This window comes from Sinocyclocheilus rhinocerous, unplaced genomic scaffold, assembly GCF_001515625.1.
Source record: "Sinocyclocheilus rhinocerous isolate Xijiao unplaced genomic scaffold, SAMN03320098_v1.1 scaffold792, whole genome shotgun sequence".
Lineage (NCBI taxonomy): Eukaryota > Metazoa > Chordata > Actinopteri > Cypriniformes > Cyprinidae > Sinocyclocheilus > Sinocyclocheilus rhinocerous.
The window spans coordinates 1,071,098-1,094,617 of record NW_015626872.1 but is presented as its reverse complement, the minus strand read 5'-3'; the positions used below and the strand labels follow the sequence as shown (position 1 = coordinate 1,094,617).

Genomic DNA, 23,520 nt, shown 5'->3' with positions numbered 1-23,520 from the left:
AACAGTTATCCATATGATATTTCACGCCTCGGGAGTTTCGATCCAAATATATCATTACCCGAACCTCTCACAATCAAGCATTTTTCCCTCAAACATTGCAGAGGAAGCGTGTTTGAGTGAAGGATCCAGGTTGAGGAGAGTATCTGGCCTCCAGCAGGAATAAAAGGCTTTGATGAGCCGCTTTAACTGCTGGCACATTGATAACATACTGCAACAGCAGCTCCTCTGCGCTCGGTGTGATTGATTGCTGAAGGAGCTGCTACCCACTGCATTCTTTCACGTACCTGCTTCGGAGACGCATTACCTTACTTGCCCTCTACGGAGGCAATGTGGGATGTATTTGTTTGAGGAAATATTGTAATGGGAACAAAAACTTAATAAACTCCTGTCAGTCTGAACATCTTGAGTGAGGACTGATGCAACCTCAGGGTGTGCCATTAAAATAGCAGGATAGTTAGTTGTGAAAAACCCAGTTTAAAATCATCGACTGGGAGGCTTTAACACAGCAGACTGAACTATACTAATTATTTAAAGAGAATCAATATCACTTTGTTAAGAAATGGTAGACAGTTTAAACCGATGGACAAATTAAGCAGACAAATTAAAGGGTATTCATGACTGTGACATTTGATTGGAAATGAGAACATTATTGGTTTTAAGATACCAACCCCAAAGATTTCCCTAGCTTGATCACTATTAATTTCAGAAATTAATGAATTTACACAATATGCTACAATGTAACTGCAAAAAAAAAAAAAGGCTGTAATGTTTTTAAAGGTAAAGAATGTAAAAATGTAAAAACTTTAAATACATACACTACTGTTTCAAATTTGGGGTCAGTCTTTTTAAATGTTTTTGAAAGAAGTCTCTTCTGCTCACCAAGGCTGCATTTATTTAATCAAATACAGTAAAAATTCAGAAATATTATTACAATTAAAAAAAACTGTTTTCTATGCGAATATATGTTAAAATGTCATTTATTTCTGTCATCAAAGCTGAATTTTCAGCAGCCATTTCTCCAGTAATGCTCCAAAGTTACTCCAAAGTTGTTGCCAAATTGCCAAAAATAAATAAATAAATCTAAATAACAGCATGGGAGTACAAAGCAGGTTCTTGTAGTTAAAAGAATAGTTCACCCCTAAATTTAAATTTGTCCTCACCTTTGTTTCTTCATCAGATTTGGAGAAATGTAGCATTGCATTACTTGCTCAGCAATGGATGCTCTGCAGTGAATGGGTGCCGTCAGAATGAGAGTCCAAACAGCTGATCAAAACATCACAATAATCCACATCACTCCAGTCCATCAGTTAATGTCTTGTGAAACCAAAAGCTGAGTGTTTTTAAGAAAATAAATCCATCATTAAAACATTTTTAACTTCAAACCATTGCTTCCGGCTAAAATACGAGTCCATAATCCATAATAACGCTTCCTCCAGTGAAACTGTCTTGATGGATTTGTTTGTTACAAACACTCAGCTTTTGTTTTCTCAAGACATTAACTGATGGACTGGAGTGCTGTGGATTACTTGTGGATTATTGTGATGTTTTTATCAGCTGTTTGGACTCTCATTCTGACGGCACCCATTCACTGCAGAGCATCCATTGGTGAGACACTGATGCAATGCTACATTTCTCCAAATCTGATGAAGAAACAAACTCATCTTCATCTGCACGTCCCATAATGACTGAAACTACTGTGTATGCTTCTAAAGAAGTGTTTTCATCACAGCTCACATTCAGCACATCTGCAGATCCAGGAACACCGGCTGCACGTAACCCTGTTGTTCTCAGTATGAAAACAGCATGTTATATACTCACAAACAGCCCAACCCTTGCATGAAGGTTTATTTCCCAGAAAACACCTTCCACGCCAGGAATCATTCACAAACACCACAGGCCGTCAATGCCACAGACAACTAAATTGGGAAATGCGCTGACAGTACGAAGATAAATTGGCCCTCAGTAACAAACCAGCGCTTTGTTTTATATCGCAGGCAAATCTTGCTTTGTCACCGGTCCATCGAAACACACCCGCCTCTGCTCCAATCTTTCCGCCCGCAGCGTGAAGTGATCGGGCAGGTAAAGAGGAAGAGCCAAACCCATCCATATTTCATGTGTTCAGCCTGAGGGAGCCAATCTGCCTCGCATTTACATCCTTCTGTGTCCATCATCGTCTGTCAGCGCGGCGGCGGCGGTGAGACAGCACTCTTTAAATGAAGTAACACCGCTGATCCTAATTAAGAAAATGACATTAAAGGATGGCCAACACTCATATCTCCAGCGCAGAGCGTGAGGTGTCTTGTTTGGAGATGAATGGGAATAAACAGCCCTCCTGTCTGGATCCTCGCAGGCCTGCCAATGTTTGTCACTCGCGGGGAGCCGCATGACAGAGGATATTTAAAGATCTGGGATTTTTTTCTGCCTGCAGGAGATGTTTCTTGATTAAGCTTGCTCCGTGAGCCGAAAGGAGCCGTGGAGGGAGTTTTGTGGGCTTGTGTCATTGAATTGGGCAATTTCGTTACTGAAGTGTTTGACATTTGGAATGACTGGTTTCTCAGAGGTACAGATCTGGAGAAAATCATCGAGAGTCTGATAGACTCGACAGTCATTATCATATCAAAAACATACAGGGTTATCATTAGGAATGCATGCGCCACTGATAAATTTCTCTTTCGATACTGATATAACCGCTTATTCAGAAGGACATCTGCCGATACCAATCATTTGGATTTGCTTAAAGGGGTAGTTCACCCAAAAATGAAAATGACCACATGATTTACTCACCCTCAAGCATTTATACACAAAATAATGTTCTTTTTAGCAGCATCATATGACCCCTTTAAAGTGTAGGTTATATTAAAACAATGTCCTGGATCTTCCAAGATTTATAATGGCAGTGAATGGGTGTTGATATTCTGAAGTCCAATGAAGTGCGTCCATCCATCATAAAAAAGTGCTTCACATGGCTCCTGGGGGTTAATAAAGGCCTCCTGAAGCGAATTGATGCGTTTGTTTAATAAAAATGTCCATATTTAAAACTTTATAAACCATTATTTCTAGCTTCCGCTAACTGTCGTATGTGTGTACTTGATAGAGTGGCGTTCCAGCGGATGACATAGAGAGCAAAACAAAACACCGTGCAAAACGAGGATTTGTAAAGAAAAATATTGGAGGATTTCAATATAAGCCAAGAGGAGACTGGTTTTCCTTTGCTGTTAACAAAAAAATTGGCTCTTGCAAGACTAGCATATTCTTACACTACGCCTACATCCAACGTCATCCGCTGGAACGCCACTGTCTCGTGAACACGCGTACAACAGTTAATGGAAGCTAGAGATTACAGTTTATAAAGTTTTAAATGTGAATATTTTTCTTACAAAAACGCATTGATTCCCTTTATTAACCCCCCTGGAGCCATGTGGAGCACTTTTATTATGGATTTATGAGCTTTTATTGGACTTCAAAATCTCAACAGCCATTCACTGCCATTATACAGCTTGGAAGAGTCAGCACATTTTTTTAATATAACTTCGATTGTATTTGTCTGAAAGAAGAAAGTCATATACACCTAGGAGGTGAGGGTGAGGAAATCATGGGGTAATTTCATTTTTGGGTTAACTATCCCTAATGCTGTAAACTATACCGGAACCCTCTCGTTTGGAATATCACTATAATATTAGAAGTTAGACTATTAGAAATGAACTATTATACTAAACGGATATAATGATCACGCTCAAACAAAAACTGAAACATTTGTCTAAAACTCAGTTGCACATCATAAAAGATTGTCTTCATGTCAGATTTGTTCAAAGATACATATATAATTAACAGTAAATAAGCACCCTCTAGTGTTATTGTTAACTAACAAAGTGTGAGCACTGGATAACTTTCCTGAGGTAGGCTAAATGCAACGTTACATTTTCACAAGCTGATTTATTTGACGTCTTTTGGTGGTTGAAACACTGAATGATCAATTACATGAGACGTGATCAATTTTTTTCTTTCAACAACTTCTGGTGTTCCTTCATGTTTATTTCGTGCTGTAACTAGTAGTAAACAGAAAGAGATTATCGATGCACATGCCGCTTGAACTACAGTTGCTACAGCGATCTGTCACAACAAATCAAAAACACAAAACGCATAAAAAACACATTTATTGTTTGAATTTTGTGACAAAATGGACAGAATTTGAGAGCTGAGATTTTGTTTCTCATTAAAAGTAACAAAGCTTCTGCGATTATTGGATGGGGGAGTGCGGTGTAAATAATGTTTGGTGAAGGGAAAACCACGGATCTGGCAACCCTGACATGAACTACGAGTGATTCAGAGGGTCAAATAGATCCCCAAATAGAGCTATTTTTAAATTGTGTTATGCATAATTAATTGTTTGATACATTGGTGCATCCCTATATTACAATTTGTCTAAATGAAACTAGAACTAAAACTTTAAACCATAAAAAAACATTCATTACTTGAAACAAAAATCATTTATTTCTAGTTAGGAAACATTTACCTAAACCATTTAAAAACTAATAAAACTGTATAGAAATATTAAAAACTAATAATAATCAAACTAAAAATAAAATCTAATTAAAAATATTAAAACTTTATTAGTATATCAGTGATACTAAATAACACTGCTTTTGTACTTCTGGGATTTTCCTAAAATTACATTAAATTGATTTTTTTTTTACACATTAAAAGTTCAAAAATTAAAGTATTATTGCAAAATAAATGCTGTTTTTTAAACTTTTTATTCACCAAAGAATGCTGAAAAATCATAAATGTTTCTTGAGCAGTAAATCAGCATATTAGAATGATTTCTGAAGGATCACACTGAAGACTGGAATAAAATTCAGCTTTGATCAGAGCAATAAATTACATTTTAAATTATTACAATTTAATTACAATAAATTACATTTTTACATACTGGTAAAAAATGTATAGCCTGAATGCACTGTAAGTCGCTTTGGATAAAAGCGTCTGCTAAATGCATACATTATTATTATTAATTATTATTATTTTACTACTTATTCACATAGAAAACAGTTATTTTGAATTGTAATAATATTTCACAAATTTTACTGTATTTCTGATCAAATAAATGCAGCCTTGGTGAGCAGAAGAGACGTTTTTCAAAAACAAAACAAATCTTACTGACCCCAAACTTTGAACAGTAGTGTATATTTTCATATCTTTACATGTAAATGTAGTCAAGTCAGTCTCAACAGATTATGAGGGTTGAATGAAAACTGTTTCATTGCTTGGCACGACCTTTAAGATCTTCAGATTTGCAGTCAGTGGAGCTCAGAGGAGACGGACAGCAGCTGCGTCCAAAAATGTATAGCCTGAATGCACTGTAAGTCGCTTTGGATAAAAGCGTCTGCTAAATGCATACATTATTATTATTAATTATTATTATTTTACTACTTATTCACATAGAAAACAGTTATTTTGAATTGTAATAATATTTCACAAATTTTACTGTATTTCTGATCAAATAAATGCAGCCTTGGTGAGCAGAAGAGACATTTTTCAAAAACAAAACAAATCTTACTGACCCCAAATCTTTGAACAGTAGTGTATATTTTCATATCTTTACATGTAAATGTAGTCAAATCAGTCTCAACAGATTATGAGGGTTGAATCAAATCTGTTTCATTGCTTGGCACGACCTTTAAGATCTTCAGATTTGCAGTCAGTGGAGCTCAGAGGAGACGGACAGCAGCTGCGTCCAGAATGAGAGGAATGACACCCTTTGACCCGCTTTATGTTGCATCTATTGCGGCAGATTTTTATACATTCACACTATGAGCCCTCAAAGTTTCAACAGTTCAACATTAGATGTGTTCAAGCCAATTCCTAAAACCACAAGTGTCCTCAGAGAGAGGTGATTCAATCATGAAGCACATTAGTTAATGTTTTGTCTCTGTTGAGGCTCAATTGAAGAATCAGAAAAGCTCATGTGCTTTATTACAGACGACATGATGACGCTGAGGAACGTCCTCTAGTGGTCAGCTATGATTTACATCTACAGACACTGAAACACAAGCACTGGTCGGTGAATTCAGGTTAAAATCTACTTCAGTTCGCTCTATGCATTCATACAGATGAAGAGATTTTAATATTATTTTTAGGAAACAGACATTTATCTTTCATGCTGTTTTAGAAATGAGCAATAAATGTCAGTAAACAATACACTTCTGAATTTCTCTTTCATTTCAACTTCACCTGAACTTATTTAAAATTTTATTTAAAAATAGATTACATCTATAAAATCTATAGTTAATTTGACTGGGTTTATGACCATCTATTTCATTTTATTTGAGTGAAAGTGGACGTTTATTATCACTACTCGTCAAAAACTGTAGTAAAAACCAAATCAGCTTTTTTTTTGACAAGAGTATATTAAAATGTATTTATGATTAATTGGGATAGTGTAGATCAAATGTTGTCAAAATTCTAAAAACAACAACAACAACAAAGCAATGCTGTATTGTGAATTAATAGCTGCCACGATTATTAAACGATATATTAAACTATATTTATAACAAATTATAAATTAAAATAAACAAATATATAAAATGGGAAAAAATAATAAAATTTCCTCTCTTTATATCAGTAGTTTATATCAAAACTGTGAAAACCATTATGCAGTGATAATATGAAATTATAATTATAATATAGCAAAGATGAGTGGCACAATTTCCTGCTATTATATCAAGTGCCTTTTGTCACTGAAAATGGAGGTTTATGATTGCTACTCTGGTCAAAAACGAGTTAAAACCAGTTTGGAAAAAGAAAAAAAAAAAACTTGCGAAACATAGAAAAAGTATTACTTTTTAATTTATTATTATAATAGTATAATGATATTATAAGTATAGTAATAATAATACTTATAAGTAGTAATATTATAATTATAATTTATAGTTGGCTAGCATAAATTGTTTTTTTTTTCAAAATTATGAAAAATTCACTATCATGCTGTATTGTTTATGAGTTTATAGCTGTCAGAGATAAAAAATAATATATTGATAAATCACAATTCATTCTAAATGTAAATGCACTTAAAAATTTATAAATTAAAATATAAAAGTGGCACAATTTCCTGCTGTATGTCAGGTCACTACAAAAAGGAAGTTTATGAGTGTAATGAAAAAATCAAAACGGCTTTTGGACACAGAATTTCCAAAATACACATAGAAACAGTATTACTTTTTTTTTTAATAAATGCAACAATACTCCAATTCTGGTAACAGAATTCAAGTTTTTACAGATTTGGTTTACAAAAGGAATCACACATGTAACTGAGCAGAAATCTTCCCTATTGAACAACTTCAAAAAGTGACTTAAATAATACAGTACAAAAATAGACTGCTTCATCATGAAACGACTCATTCAGTAACAGTGGCACTGTAGTCATAGAAAAAACAACAATAATGTAAAAACAATAAAAGATCCTAGATGTAGCTTTCACTGTTGAGTAAAAACCAAACAACATTACATTCACTGGCATTGTGTGTGTGATACTGTGTGAAGGCACTGCGGTTTACAGCATAGCGGCTCACGCCAGACCCGCGTCTTTAGCCATCCCGTAGAAGATTCCTTTCTGAGCCATCAGGTTAGTCGGTGTGTCGAACTCTGCGATCTGTCCCTTGTCCAAAACGAGCACTCTGTCACAAGAGAAACGCACATGAACCGCCTTCAGAAGAATGATATGGGTTGGCGATATACCGCTAGACATGCCTTATTGGGCTTGAACCCAATGAGTGAGTTGTACTGTACACACTTATGAGTTGTAAACACAGCTGTTTATGTCTTAAGTGAAGGTAAATAGTTGAGAAAGAAAATGTAAGAGTGTCTAATATTAGATCCGTGCATTAGGTCTTAAAGTGACAGCAGCCTAATAAACCTGCTGCTGTCATTAATGTTATTCAAACAATAAAAGAGAAAATCTCTCGCTGCTCTCGACTCAAATCACTTTTGCATGGAATTGTATTTCCGCCAATTAATAAAGAAATAGGTAATTGGGACTTTTTATCGCGCAATTCTGACATTTTTCTCACAATTTTGAATTTTTTTTTAGATATAAACTGAAAATTAAATCATAATTGCATGATTTAATTTGAGATACTTTGTCTCTCAGAATTGAGGTTATATCACACAATTCTGAGAAATAAAGTCAGAATTGTGAGATATAAACTCACAATTGTAAGAAAAGTGAGGTTTTTTTTCTTCTTATATTTGACTTTATAACTTGCAATTGCAAGTTTATATCTCAAAATTCTGAAAAAAGAAGCCAAAATTGTGAGACAAAAGTCAGAATTTTGAGATATAAACTCAGAAAAAAGTCAGAATTGCGAGTTTATATACCGCAATTTTGACTTTACAACTCACAATAGTGAGGTTTTTTTTTTGACGTCATTAGTATAGGACAGTGTAGAAGTGACAGGAAGCGAAGTGGGAGATAGGGCTGAAACGATTAGTCGACATTATCGACAACATCGACAATAAAAAATTGTTGACAATTTTTGTTGTTGTCGAGTAGTCGTTTGATCTCATATGACCTAATGTAAGAGCCTGCAATAACGCGATTTGACCAGTGTGGCGCTGTAGCGCAAGACTGTAATTCAGCTCTCCTGATGCAATTCAAGAGAAGAATACACAGCGCTGCAGACAGAGCAAACGCAACTGAACCTGAAGCTGCTGAGCGGCGTTTGGATCAATATGTAAATATATACTGCACTTTTTCATCTCAATGTCCAGTCACGTCACGTTTATTTATATAGTACTTTATGCAATAGATAGCCTTAAATCAAGCAGCTTTACAGTATTATTAAACATGAAAAACCAGAGTCAGTGTCGCTTTCAGTTAGAATTACAACTTGATTTTCTGTTATAAAGCAGCTCTCTCTAGCTAATGATAAAATCTTTTTATTAGTGGGAAAAAAAAAACATTTCATTAAAGTTATAGTTTGGTTTGCAGAGATCAACGTTTGATCTAGCTCAGGACTGTTTTGATTATCATAACCCTAATAAGGTATTTTAAGAGAGATTATGTTGTGAATAAAATAGTTTATCCAAAAATAAAACATCTCATCACTTAACCTTTATTTTGTTTCTTATCCATATGACTTAAAAAAAGAGATTTAAGGCAGAATGATGTGTCATTCAGCTACTTTTTCATATAGCTAATTAAATGGTGAATAAGAGTTTCTCTGCCATCTCATTTTGTGTGCCAAATATATTTATTTGTATAAATTAATTGTATAACTAATTACATAATATGACTTTCAAAAGCTGAAGTGATTACCTTAATTTATTTGTTAGAATATGTATAACTCAATATTTTAACTAATTGCAAAAGCTGAATAATCAATAAATGTCTACTGATTAATCAGCGAAATAATCGTCAGATTAATCGATTATCAAAATAATCGTTTGTTTCAGCCCTAGTGGGAGAGACGATGCGGGATTGGGAAAGGTCCTCAATCCGGAATTTTGAACTCGGGACGTCCGTTGCACAACGGTGCTATATGTCGGCGTGCTGCCCACAAGGCCATCGGTGCTGACCGCAATAGCGAGCTTACTGCATATCTTGCAATTTTGCGTAAAAAAGTAAGAACTGTGAGATAAGTCGCAATTACCTTGTTTTGTTTTTTATTCAGTGACGGAAACAAGCTTCCATACTCTTCAATAGGACTAAATTTATATTTAATTTACACAGTGAAGACTATGCAGTGTTTTTTGTACAGAACAGAATTGAAGTTCTTATTTCTAGTGCTTGAAGTTTTTCCATGTAGGTCTTTGTTGTTGTAGTTTTTGTTCTTTAATTTGATTCTATGTTCTTATTTTATCTGACTGTTTACTTGTCTTCAGGAAGCTTGAGAGAGTTTCTTTTACTTATGTTAGGTTAGTATTAGTTTTTTGTGATATTAAAATTGATGACAAGAATTATATGAATGGTATCAAAACTTCTGATATCATAAAAGCTTTACTTAAAGCAATAATAACTATAACGGAGCTGCTCAGAATTTGTGCTGCATCTGTCAGTGATGCCAAAATGCCAAAATAACATATGCATCTTGAAAAATAATGATGCTGATTTGCAAAAAAATCCTAATGTTAGCTCGTTCAAAATTATGAAAAATCAGTAATGCATTATTATTTATGAATACTTTGAAATTGCAAATAAAATGCATTAATTAAAGTAATTAAAATATATAAAAAATAAGTGGCACAATTTTCTGCTATTATGCAATGCAGAATGTGCCAAATGCCATTCATGATTATTATTACTCTGGTCAAGTGAAAACCAAAAGCATTTTTGGACAAAGAACTAATGAAATATACATAGAATCAGTATTACTTTAATAATAAATGCAATGCAATAATACATTCAATTATAATTTAGCTGGCAAGAATAGATTTAAAAAAAGAAAAAGAAAAAAATCAGTATTATCATGCTGTATTGTTTATGAATTTGTAGCCGTCAGAGTTAAATAATAATACGAGTTATTAAATAATATATTAGATTAGAATGATAATAAATTAGAATGAAAATGCAGTCCTGCATCTTTAAAAAACTTGATTTGATGATGCTGAGATCAAACATATCAATAAACACTTTTCATGACATAGTTTTTCACAAAAGTTTGTATGCCTTACTCCACTTATCACAACAACAAAGTCAAATGTCAAAAATGACAAAACAGAGTATTCAAAATGTATAATTTAATTTAAAATCTGCAAAAAAAGGTGTTTTTCTGCTGATTAAGAGAGAATACAAGACTACTTCACCCTACAAACAATCATCAAATGCAAAAATGCTATAAAATGCATCATATTTTTTGTGAGAAAATGTGACGTGGTCCAGCAAAGCAGACCGTATTTTTGGAATCTGCAGCTCAAATGTAGTAAGAAACGAGAATTGTGTTTGCAGATGTGATTTGATGTACCTGGTGTAGTCCATGATGGTGTTGAGTCTGTGAGCGATGGTGAAAACGGTGCAGTCCTCGAACTGTGTGCGGATGGTGGACTGGATGAGATCGTCCGTCTCCAGATCGACGGCAGCCGTGGCTTCATCCAGGACCAGGATCCTGGTCTTCCTCAGTAAAGCTCGCGCCAAACACACCAGCTGCCTCTGACCCACACTGAACACACAACAACACAGGATTCATAACACGCTATACTGTACAGAAATACACTCATAATGCATCACACTTACAGCAAATATAGAGGAACAAATTATGCATGAACTAGGGCTAGATGATTTGAATGTTCTTGGTATTTTTTGCCTGAACCCTCTGATGCTGCTTTTGTGGCAGTCCAATTATCTATCTATCTGTCTATCTATCTAACTGAAAAGAATGTACTATTTAATTTTATTATTATAATTTTTATTTTGTATTTTTTATTTAATATTTTGTATTTTTAGGGGACTTTATTGTACTAATTTATATGAAATTATCTATATTAAATAAAAAATATATTTATATTTATTATATTCAAATTATAATTATATGTATTAAATCTGAAATGTTTTGAAGCACAGACTCGAGTTTTGTCTCTTTTTCAAGACGACACTAGCAGAAAAAAGTTATAGAAGTTCATTATTATAAAAAATGCATATACTATTTTTAAATTTTACATGAAATATATATTTTACAAAACATGTTTAAGTTTGAAACTGTTTGAAAAACAAAGCTATAACTTAAGTTGTGTTCCAAATTTGAGGGTGACGTCACAAAAAAAAAAAGATTTTACTTTAGATTAAAAAAGTAAGATTTTGTTTGGGCGCAGTACCAAACGTTTTCATTAGAATTTGCAGGACAAGTGTGACTATTTTTTTTTCAAGATCATTTAACCTTTTCAAATCATGTTAGGGCTGCACAATTAACCGAATTTCTAATCGCGATTACAATTATGGATGCCACAATTACGTAATCGTCAATTTACGTAATTGTAAACCAAAGCGGCAATTAATCGTTCAAAGTCCACTTATGTTATTCTGCGTGCTTAAGATGAGTTTTTTTCTTTCTAGGGTTAGGGTTAGGGTTATCTTAAGGGGTTTTCCCATTATTTTGATTTTAGTTTTAGTATGACATTATAATACCATTCATATTTTTACTTTTTTATAATTTAAAGAAGAAACCAATCCGATGTTTAGTTGACATTTGAGGCTTAATTTCTATAGAAAAGCACTAAAAGTTTTTCAGTTAAGTGTTTTCAGCTTGTTTATTTTCATTAAAAAATATACGGCATGCAGTTGCATCAAACAATGGTATAAACGTCATTCAATGTAAATTGTGATAATCGTAATTAATAATCGCAATTACAATTTCAAGGGAATAATCGACAATTATGATTTTTGTCATAATCGTGCAGCCCTTTTTTCATGTTTATGTTCACACATCAAGTGAAAAACCTTTGAAGATTTGTACCATTCTGAAGAAGTAAAAGATTGTAAACAACCAAAACAACCAGTCAAAAATGACCGACCAGCACCAGAGGGTTAAAATAACAGTATTGTTTTGTGAATATATTGTAATGTAATGCACAGCCCATATTGCTGTATTGCTCCTGCTTGTACCTGAGGTTTTCTCCTCCTTCGGAGCACTCCAGGTCGAGCTTGGACGTCTGGTTGCTGACAAACCTCTTCAGATGAGAGAGTTCCAGTGCTTTCCACACTTCTTCATCACTGTATTTCTCAAAGGGATCGAGGTTCATCCGCAGAGTCCCGGAGAACAGGACGGGCTCCTACAAACACATATCAATCCCACAACACACTGCACCATCAGATACTGTGATACGCAAAACATATATAACCAAAACTCACTTATATTTGGAGAAAAACAGCATTTATTTATCATCAACATGAATCAATGAGAATGGCAGGACTCAACGATATATATCAAAATTATTATTAAATAATAGAAGCAGCATGATTTCCTGCTATTAATGCAAATTCATTTTAAAAAAAGAAAATTGACATTAACATACATTTGATTTCAAAAATATTTTCAATATTTAACTTTAATGAACTCAATGTTTACTTAATGCTGTATTGTTGAATTGAATTTATAGCTGTCACAGTTAAATAATATGTTATTAAATAATACATAAAATTATAATCAATTAAAAATGACATAATATAAGTGGTACTATTTCCAGCTTTTAATGGCAATTGATTAAAAAAAGAAAATGTAATAACATTAACACATATTTGATTTCAAAAATATTTTCAATATTTAACTTTTTTGAACTAAATATTTAACTAATGCTGTACTGCTGAATTTATTGCTGAATTTATAGTTATTTACTAAATAATATATACAATTATAATAAACTATAAATTAAAATTAAATAAGTGGCACAATTTCCTGCTATTAATACAAATTAATTAAAAAGAAAATGCAACATTTAACTTTATTAAACTCAATATTTAACAACCGCTGTATTGTTTATGAACTTATAGATGTGAAATAAATAAGTTACTTATTGAATAAAATACAAAATCATAATTATAATAAATTATAAATTAAAATTAAATGATATAAGCAGCAAAACTCCTGCTATTAATGCAAATGAATAAAAAAAGAAAATATAACAACATTTATATATATTTGATATATATTTGAATACTGTAAATATATATTTTTAATTTAAAATTTGAATAAAACTGCTGTCCTGTCATGGCTAGCATGTAAAATCCTTACTGTTGAGCTGTGAACAGTGAATGGTGCTGAGCAAAACTCATTAAAACACTGCAGCATTTTAGCAACTGTTAAAAGGTGAAATGAGGTTAAGGACTGGTTTTACTAGAGAAAACAAACAACAGGAAAAAAGCCCAATGTTAATAATCTGGACACGAGCTAACAGGCCATTAGCTTATAACAGGCTAATTAGCCAGCGTTTAGTGAGCCTGAAGGTGCTTTGGCATCAAAATCACTATCAAATGCTTTATGGCTCTGAATGGGGAAATGAGCTTTTTCTGCTGACCCATCATGAGCGCAATGCTAATACAGCAGTAAACACCATTCCCAAGCTGCGCTTAAATTAAAACAGATGTATCACCGCCAACAAAGCCAAAAGAGCCACCTGAGGGATGATGGTGAGTTTGGAGCGGAGGTCGTGAAGGCCGATCTCAGAGATCTTCACCTCGTCGATCACGATCTCTCCATCCGCCGCCTCCAGCAGACGGAACAGACACAGAGTCATGGAGGACTTTCCGGCACCTGTCCGTCCGACGATACCGATCTGAAGAGCGACACGCCACCAGTTAGGAACTCAGAGCATCATACACAAACGTGTGCTGAATGTAGACATGCATGGTATCGTGGGCGCTTGAAAATACACAGAATGATCCTAGACACCTTATTATGAATGACTTGGATTCTTAGAATGCTGTATTTTCATCAGCTGGTTAAATTTCACAACACTGCTTATGTGCTGCATAAAGGAACCCAGAAATAATGCGGTTTCCCTGGAAACAAAACATTTTCTGTTTCTGACGCCCGCTTGTCACGGAGAAGTCCAACAGTATTTAAGATTCAATATTATATAAATGTGCAATTGTGAGACAAAAGTCATAATTATGAGATATAAACTCAAAATCGCAAGATATAAATGCGCTATTCTGAGAAAATTATCATAATTATGAGATATAAACTCAAAATTGCAAGATATAAATGCGCTATTCTGAGAAAATTATCATAATTATGAGATATAAACTAAAAATTGCAAGATATAAATGCGCAATTCTGACAAAATTATAATTATGAGATATAAACTAAAAATTGCAAGATATAAATGCGCAATTCTGAGAAAATTATAATTATGAGATATAAACTAAAAATTGCAAGATATAAATGCGCAATTCTGAGAAAGTGGTCATAATTATGGGAATATCAGATATATATTTAAATACTGTAAATATAAAATAATCCAAATTTGAATTAAACTGCTGTCCTGCCATCGCTAGCATATAAAATACTTACTATTGAGCTGTTAAAATCGCAAGATATAAATGCGCTATTCTGAGAAAATGATCATGATTGTGAGATATAGACTCAAAATTGAAAGAAATAAATGTGCAATTTTGAGAAAATTATCATAATTATGAGATATAAACTCAAAATTGCAAGATATAAATGCGCAGTTCTGAGAAAAAAAAGTCATAATTATGAGATATAAACTCAAAATTGCAAGATATAAATGTGCTATTCTGAGAAAACACTCATAATTATAAGACACACACACAAAATTGCAAGATATAAATGTGCATTTCTGAGAAAAAAAAGTCATAATGAGATATAAACTCAAAATTACCCAATATGCTAAATGCAATTATGAGTATAATTCATGCCAAATATTTGTAAATGTTCTGATTCTTTAATGTTGTTCTTCATAGATGTGTGAAGGCTTTAGCAATCACTGTGATATGAAAAAAAAAAAAATCACATGATAATCATAATAATGCACCATTGTGCCTTTTAACATCACTTTTTACAGAATACTGGGTGAAGTAACAGTACCTGAAATAGACTAAATGATGCTTTAGCTGAGAAGAATGTTTCTGTGCTGTGAATGATCTAAAGCAGGTCAATGGTGACGCTCCTCACCTTCTCTCCTCCTTCGACCTTCAGCGAGATGTTCCTCAGCACCAGGTCCAGTCCCTCGCGATACCTCACGCTGTAGTCTGCGAACTCCACGTTTCCCTTCGGAGGCCAGTCTGGAGGAGGCTGCTTGTCCGTCACTATCCATGGAGCCTACGGGTTCGATTTCAATGATTTACAATGAACTCTTGCTGTCTATTGAGCAGTCTGTGTGCAGAGTAAACTGCAAAATGGACCAGATTTAATACTGATATTCAAAGTCTTACTCATGCAAATGATTTCTTAACCCTAAAATAATGATTATATGATGACGGTGGATTATATTCTACTGTATGTTTACCTCAGTCTGCGTCTCTGAATACTCCTTCACTCTCTCCACTGCTACTATGTTGCTCTCGAGGTCAGAGGTCATCCTCACCATCCAGTTTAGGGACATTGTGACCTATTCAGCAGAAATAACAATTGTTGATGCAGATTTTATTTGCACAAAAAACGTTGCATTTCTCTTTTTCATAATCTAGCTTTATAATAAACGTGGCATCGTATCGTGTGAATATTGTTGGCTCTGTGAGGAATTGCTTACGCTCCTCTATTTCAACTTGCTTTGAATAAAAGAATTTGCTAAAAAAAAATGCATACACTACCAGTCAAAAGTTTGTTTTTGTGTTTTTTATGTTCTTCTGCTCACCAAGGCTGCATTTATTTGATCAAAAACACAGTAAAAACTAACTGTTAACTATGTGAATATTTGTTAAAATGTAATTGATTGCTGTGATCAAATTGTTAAAATGTAATTAATTTCTGTGATCAAAGCTGTATTTTCAGCATTATTACTCCAGTCTTCAGTGTCACATGATCTTCAGAAATCATTCTAATATGCTGATTTGCTGCTTAAGAAACATTTCTGATTATTATCAGTGATGAAAACAGCAAGGATGCATTAAATTGATCAAAAGTGACAGTAAAGTATTTTTGATCAAATAAGCTGAAGAGACTTTTTCAAAAATAAAAAACAATCTTTATTTCAAACTTTTTACAGGTACAGTGTAAATGTAAATATTTCTCGTAAATCCTACGATACGTTTTTGAGCATCAGGAGATGCAGTTATAATAAAATACAGTAAAAACGATATCTAATGAGAACTATTGCTCAGCATTATGATTTAAGCAGTTCAATCTTTTACTCATCTAAAGGTATATGTTACTTGATCGCACACATGATTATACAGTACATAATGAGCGTGATTTTACCTGTAGAGCATATGACACGGACAGACCGACCAATCCGGGGCTGAGTTTGTCCTTCCCAATCACAGCAAGCAGAGCAGCAAACAGCACAATGCAATTGCCGATAAGCTCGATGCGAACCCCCAACCACCTGTGTGCATCCGAACACAACACCGTTACGACTCACACGACTGAGAGAAGCTCGAAACTGAATTCAGAAAGACATTTCCCGAAAAAAGCAAGTGTTGTTATTTTCTGTGAAGCAGACGGTAAAAAAACATGCATGAGGAAATGCATGCATCCAAACGAGAGCGAGACCAAACCTACCTGTTGGAAACAATACCAGGGTAGTAACTCTTTTGGTTCTCATCCACTTTCATATCGCTCATGAGAACAAAGGCAGCGTTTCGCCCGTAGGCTCGGATCACGCTAGTGCCTGTGATGGTCTCCGAAAAATGAGAATATATAGGAGACCTACTGACAGACTCCAGTCTCTTAAGCTGCCGAGACGTGGCTACATAAAATCTCTACAGAGGAAATCAGGGAGAGAAATAAACAATCTGCTATCACAACAACAGAGAGCAGCAGTAACAACATCATATATATGCATGGCATAAAATAGGAATATTAGACATTCATAAATATACATTTGCTGCTTAAGAAACATTTCTGATTATTATCAGTGATGAAAACAGCAAGGATGCATTAAATTGATCAAAAGTGACAGTAAAGTATTTTTGATCAAATAAGCTGAAGAGACTTTTTCAAAAATAAAAAACAATCTTTATTCCAAACTTTTTACAGGTACAGTGTAAATGTAAATATTTCTCGTAAATCCTACGATACGTTTTTGAGCATCAGGAGATGCAGTTATAATAAAATACAGTAAAAACGATATCTAATGAGAACTATTGCTCAGCATTATGATTTAAGCAGTTCAATCTTTTACTCATCTAAAGGTATATGTTACTTGATCGCACACGATTATACAGAACATAATGAGCGTGATTTTACCTGTAGAGCATATGACACGGACAGACCGACCAATCCGGGGCTGAGTTTGTCCTTCCCAATCACAGCAAGCAGAGCAGCAAACAGCACAATGCAATTGCCGATAAGCTCGATGCGAACCCCCAACCACCTGTGTGCATCCGAACACAACACCGTTACGACTCACACGACTGAGAGAAGCTCGAAACTGAATTCAGAAAGACATTTCCCGAAAAAAGCAAGTGTTGTTATTTTCTGTGAAGCAGACGGTAAAAAAACATGCATGAGGAAATGCATGCATCCAAACGAGAGCGAGACCAAACCTACCTGTTGGAAACAATACCAGGGTAGTAACTCTTTTGGTTCTCATCCACTTTCATATCGCTCATGAGAACAAAGGCAGCGTTTCGCCCGTAGGCTCGGATCACGCTAGTGCCTGTGATGGTCTCCGAAAAATGAGAATATATAGGAGACCTACTGACAGACTCCAGTCTCTTAAGCTGCCGAGACGTGGCTACATAAAATCTCTACAGAGGAAATCAGGGAGAGAAATAAACAATCTGCTATCACAACAACAGAGAGCAGCAGTAACAACATCATATATATGCATGGCATAAAATAGGAATATTAGACATTCATAAATATACAAATGAGCGAGGATTCAGAAAACACTGGTCTCATCATTTGACTGGCAACATGCAATTTTTTTGCTTTTTCTGAGCAAGTCTTTTCAATTAAGGCTTTAAAGTTATGCATTAAAAGTCAAGCACAATGACTTAATATTGCAGGTTTGTCTGAACTCTATAGGAATGTTACTAGCTAATTTATGACATAAATTTGAACAAGAGAAAAATGAATGCAAATTATTTTATGGTGGCCAAAAGATTCTATATAATCATTTTCAGTTTGTCCTCCAATGCAAATATTAATGGTAACTACTCTTTTGTCTTATACACAATACAGTTTGGGGTCAGTTTTTGCCAGAGGTGTCTTCTGCTCACCAAGGCTGCATTTATTTGATAAAAAATACAGTAAACCATTTCAGCATCATTACTTCAGTCTTCAGTGTCACATGATCCTTCAGAAATTATTCTAATATGCTGATTTGCTGCTCAAGAAACATTTCTGATTATTATCAATGTTGAAAACAGTTGTGCTGCTTGATATTTTTGCAGAAACTGTGATACATTTGATTTTTCAGGATTCTTTGATGAATAGAAAGTTCAAAAGAACAGCACTTATTTGAAATAGAAATCTTTTGTAACATTAGAAATGTCTTTTGATCAATTTAATGTGTCCTTGATAAATAATTTCCCTCAAAAACAGTCTTTTAAAGAGCTATAGGATTAAATCTGAATATGATAATCAAAATTCTTCTGAATATCAAATACTGCTACCTATAATAAACTGAATGCGATTCTAGATAATCCAAACATTCCTTCGTTCAGACAAACCACAATGGCCAATTTTTAATTTACAACTGAATTTAGTTTTTAGAATCCTCACTTTTAATCAGTTATCAAACAACTTTTAAGAATACATGATATATTCAACATTCAAATATTTCAAAACAATGTTCACATTAAGGGATCAAATGTAAATGGGATCAAACACTATCATAATGTTGTAGTGTTTGGTTTGGCTTTGTGCATTCCTGAGTTTGTGTAGATAATGAAATCAATGAGAATTTAAAAGAGTGTGCATTTGATATTTTGGTTGCATGCAGCAAGTGATTCATTTAGTCATCGCACAGAAAATATAGAAAGCCAGTTTGCGCCATGCAAAGCCTAAGCAATACATAAAAGAGAGACCGTATGTGAAATTAAAAGACAATCAGGAGGGATGCAAGACCAAGTTAAAATTATGCAATGAGAGATTGGAATTTTAGTACCTAAAATATCTTGAGAATCACAGTAGAATGACTAGACCAAAACTGCTGTTCAGGACTAATGAAATGACACCAACGGCCCATAAACATCTGAAACACTATCTTTAAAAAAATCATTATTATACAGTATCAGATGTTACAAGCTATTTTTGTTATCACTGTAATGCTGTTTTTCTTTCATCTACTTGTAATTAGGATCTGAACTGGTTAAGCAGAATTTAACACTATGTTGTCAGTAGCCTAAATATTAGTAATAAGTTAAAGGAACAGTTCACCCAAAAATTAACATTCGTTGAAAATGTGCTCACCCACCCTCAGGTCATCCAAGATGTAGATGAGTTTCTTCATCAGATTTGGAGAAATGTAGCATTGCATCAGTGTCTCAGCAATGGATGCTCTGCAGTGAATGGGTGCCGTCAGAATGAGAGTCCAAACAGCTGATAAAAACATCACAATAATCCACACCACTCCAGTCCATCAGTTAATGTCTTGAGAAGACAAAAGCTGCGTGTTCGTTAAAAGTAATTTTTAAAAAGTTTTATATAAAATAAGAGTCCCTAATCCATTATAATGTTTCCTCCAGTGAAAAAATCCATCTCCTGTTGTCTCTCACATCATATTTGTTTAGAGCTGTTTTGGCTTGTAAACGGTGCTTGATCTGTGCAGATTTCTCTCCTGATTCAGACCACTTTTTCTCTGGAGGAAGCGTTATTATGGATTAGGGACTTGTATTTTAGTTAAAAAGATCTCAAAAAAGTTTTTAAAGTATTTGTTTCTTACAAACACACAGCTTTTGGCTTCACAAGACGTTAACTGCTGGACTGGAGTGGTGTGGATTACTTGTGGATTATTGTGATGTTTTTATCAGCTGTTTGGACTCTCGTTCTGACGGCACCCATTCACTGCAGAGCATCCATTGCTGAGACACTGATGCAATGCTACATTTCTCCAAATCTGATGAAGAAACAAACTCATCTACATCTTGGATGACCTGAGAGTGAACACATTTTCATCTTTGTCTGAACTGTTCCTTTAACAGCGGGACACACCACCAAATCCACTTCTTACTCGTTGACTCTTATTGCACCCTCACATCCCCAGTTCTTTCATTAAAATAACTACAAAAACAAGTTAAAAGTCCTGTCTGTTATTGCGCTAGCATTAGCACTGACAGCTACACGCTACACTGTTAGTGTTAGAGGCGCACACAGTATGAATGCTGATGTAATGCGAATGGAGATTAGGCTGATGAAGTGATGAGATACAGCACAGCAAAACACTTCAAAACCATGTTCAGTAGAAGACAAATGAATTAACTTCTACTCCTGCAAAGCTAACTCTACAGTAAAAGGCTGTTCTTTACCTGCCTTTATTACTTTTCAAAACAACTGATCATTCTCGTATTATGATTGGTAATATGGAATATGAAGTTTGCTGCTGTGACTACAGGGAATATACTGTTTACTATATGCCAAAGTACTAAGAAATTCATATACACTTTAATAAAATATATTAATAAATAAATAATAATCATACATGGTTGCCATCATTTAATTACATTATAATAATGTTAATAGAAATAATAATTATTTTTATTACTACTACTTTATATTAATCATGATGATAATTTATTGCAACATTTAATTAAATTATATAATAATAACAATTAGTAATAGTACTAGTAGCAGCAGCATTAAATCATTTAATACATTCATTTACTACTAATAATAATTTAGTAAACTATATAGTAACAAATATAATTAATACTAGTAGTAGTATCAATATTATATAATAATAAATTACTGCAAAAATGTATTATTACTATTACTGTTAATAATAATAATTATTATTTATAATAATTTATTGCAGTAACATATAATTACATAATAATAATAATTTACTCTAATAATGTTTTAAATTATATCCTAAAATTAATTATTATTATCATTACTAGTAATAGTATTAATAGCATATCATTTAACAAATTATTGTAATAATTTTTTTTTATAACAATAATAAATGATTGTAATGACTGTAAATAATGATATACTAGTAATTACTGACTGCAATAATTATTAATAATTATCATCATTACTATAATTAGCAGCAGTATTATATCATTTGACAAATTACAAATTATTGCTATAATTTATTATTGTTGTCGCTAACATTCTTAATAATAGCAATAATAAATCTTAGTAAAATATATAATAATAATAATAATAAAATAACACTTTTGACTCAAATTATTATACTGTTAATATAATGTACAATATTAATTAAAACTAAAACGCAAGGATTTGTGGTATACTGCGTGTTTCATGTAAGCTCTGTTACTGTACGTTTCTAGGAAGTTCTCAGAAACTCAAGGAGGTGATTCGGTAAAGAACAGCCACGACTAACCAATCAGAGAGCGACTCCCTGAGCGCGCTACAACCGAATGACCAAACCACACGGTGTCAAACTACAACACTACGACAGTGATAATGCAGCTAGAACATAACAACAACAACAACAACACATGTTAGCATGCTGTATTAATGAGTTAGCAGACTTGTTCCTATTTACCTGGACCCACCAATAGAACAGCATTAACGGCACTATGACTATGAGGAACATAGGGGTGAGGGCAGAGCATACTATCAGCACATTTACTGTGTACCAGAAAGTACGCATCCAGATATCAATATTGTCTGGAATGACAGAGTCTATTGTGTCCACGTCTTTGCTGAAGCGGTTCAAGACCCGCCCCGAGGGTGTGGCCTCGAAAAAGGCCTGCGGGGCCCTCAGAATGGCGTGGAGCATGTGGAGGTGCGTCTCGTGGGCTGCCTTCAGCATGCTGTACGCCCGACACAGTAAACAGTTGGCCAGAATCAGCGCACCTGTTGAAGGGGCAGCACACGGGTTAGTGGGGTCGGCCCTCGCTCGCTCATGGCTGCTTCAGACAAGCACTTCAGACAGCGTGTGTGTGTGAGTGTGAGTGTGTGTGTGTGTGTGTGTGTGTGTGTGTGTGTGTGAAATACTGACAGAGGCCGGCACCGTGTCCGCTCATCTAGGAGAGAAACAGACTCGTGTGGAAGTCATAAAACTGCTTTCCCTGGTTGTGTTTCTGTTGTGCTTGTGAGAAATTCAGCATTCAAATGACTATAACATTCACACTTTAATGTAGCTTAGATGAAGAATTGTTCAAAAGTTTGGGGTCGGTAAGAAAGAAATGCATACTTTTGATTGTCTAGGCTGCATTTATTATGTGACAAAAAATGTCCTATTTCAAATAAATGCCGTTCTTCTGAACTTTCTATTAATCTGTGAATCCTGAAAAGTCAAATGTATGATGGTTTCCACACAAATATGACGCAGCACAAATGTTTTCAACACTGATAATAATCAGGAATGTTTCTTGAGCAGCAAATCAGCATATTAGAATGATTTCTGAAGATCATGTGACACTGAAGACTGGAGTAATGATGCTGAAAATACAGCTTTGATCACAGGAATAAATTACAGTTTAACAGATATTCACATAGAGAACAGCTATTTTAAATTGGAATAATATTTCAGAATTTTTACTGTATTTTTAACCAAATAAGTGCAGCCTTGGTGAGCAGAAGAGACTTTCAAAAACATAAAAAATCTTGCCGACCTCAACCTTTTGAATGGTCGTTTCGTAAAGAATTTGATATGAAATGTTTTGATGTTCATACTGAAATCTCTGGCATTTGATTGCAGACTTCAAATCTGAGATATTCTTAAGATGTGATATAAAACTACTAGAGACATGAGATTACTTGGGTCTTT

The 23,520-nt window shown here is 34.1% G+C and overlaps 1 protein-coding gene across 2 annotated transcripts in view; it reads right to left on the bottom strand.

Annotated features, from left to right (window-relative positions):
• Positions 1–7,105: 7,105 nt before the first annotated feature.
• abcc3 (ATP-binding cassette, sub-family C (CFTR/MRP), member 3) overlaps positions 7,106–23,520 on the bottom strand; it is a 74,055-nt gene continuing 57,640 nt past the window's right edge. The window contains exons 23-31 of one of the 2 annotated variants that reach the window (XM_016527220.1): positions 22,291–22,604; positions 18,162–18,361; positions 17,859–17,985; positions 15,958–16,059; positions 15,624–15,770; positions 14,101–14,259; positions 12,593–12,759; positions 10,959–11,153; positions 7,106–7,673 (exon numbers count right to left, since the gene is read on the bottom strand). In XM_016527220.1, coding sequence (XP_016382706.1) covers positions 7,565–7,673; positions 10,959–11,153; positions 12,593–12,759; positions 14,101–14,259; positions 15,624–15,770; positions 15,958–16,059; positions 17,859–17,985; positions 18,162–18,361; positions 22,291–22,604 — 1,520 coding nt within the window. In that variant the 3' untranslated portion in view covers positions 7,106–7,564. The remainder of the gene's footprint in view (positions 7,674–10,958; positions 11,154–12,592; positions 12,760–14,100; positions 14,260–15,623; positions 15,771–15,957; positions 16,060–17,858; positions 17,986–18,161; positions 18,362–22,290; positions 22,605–23,520) is intronic. The other variant, XM_016527228.1, reaches the window with a different exon arrangement.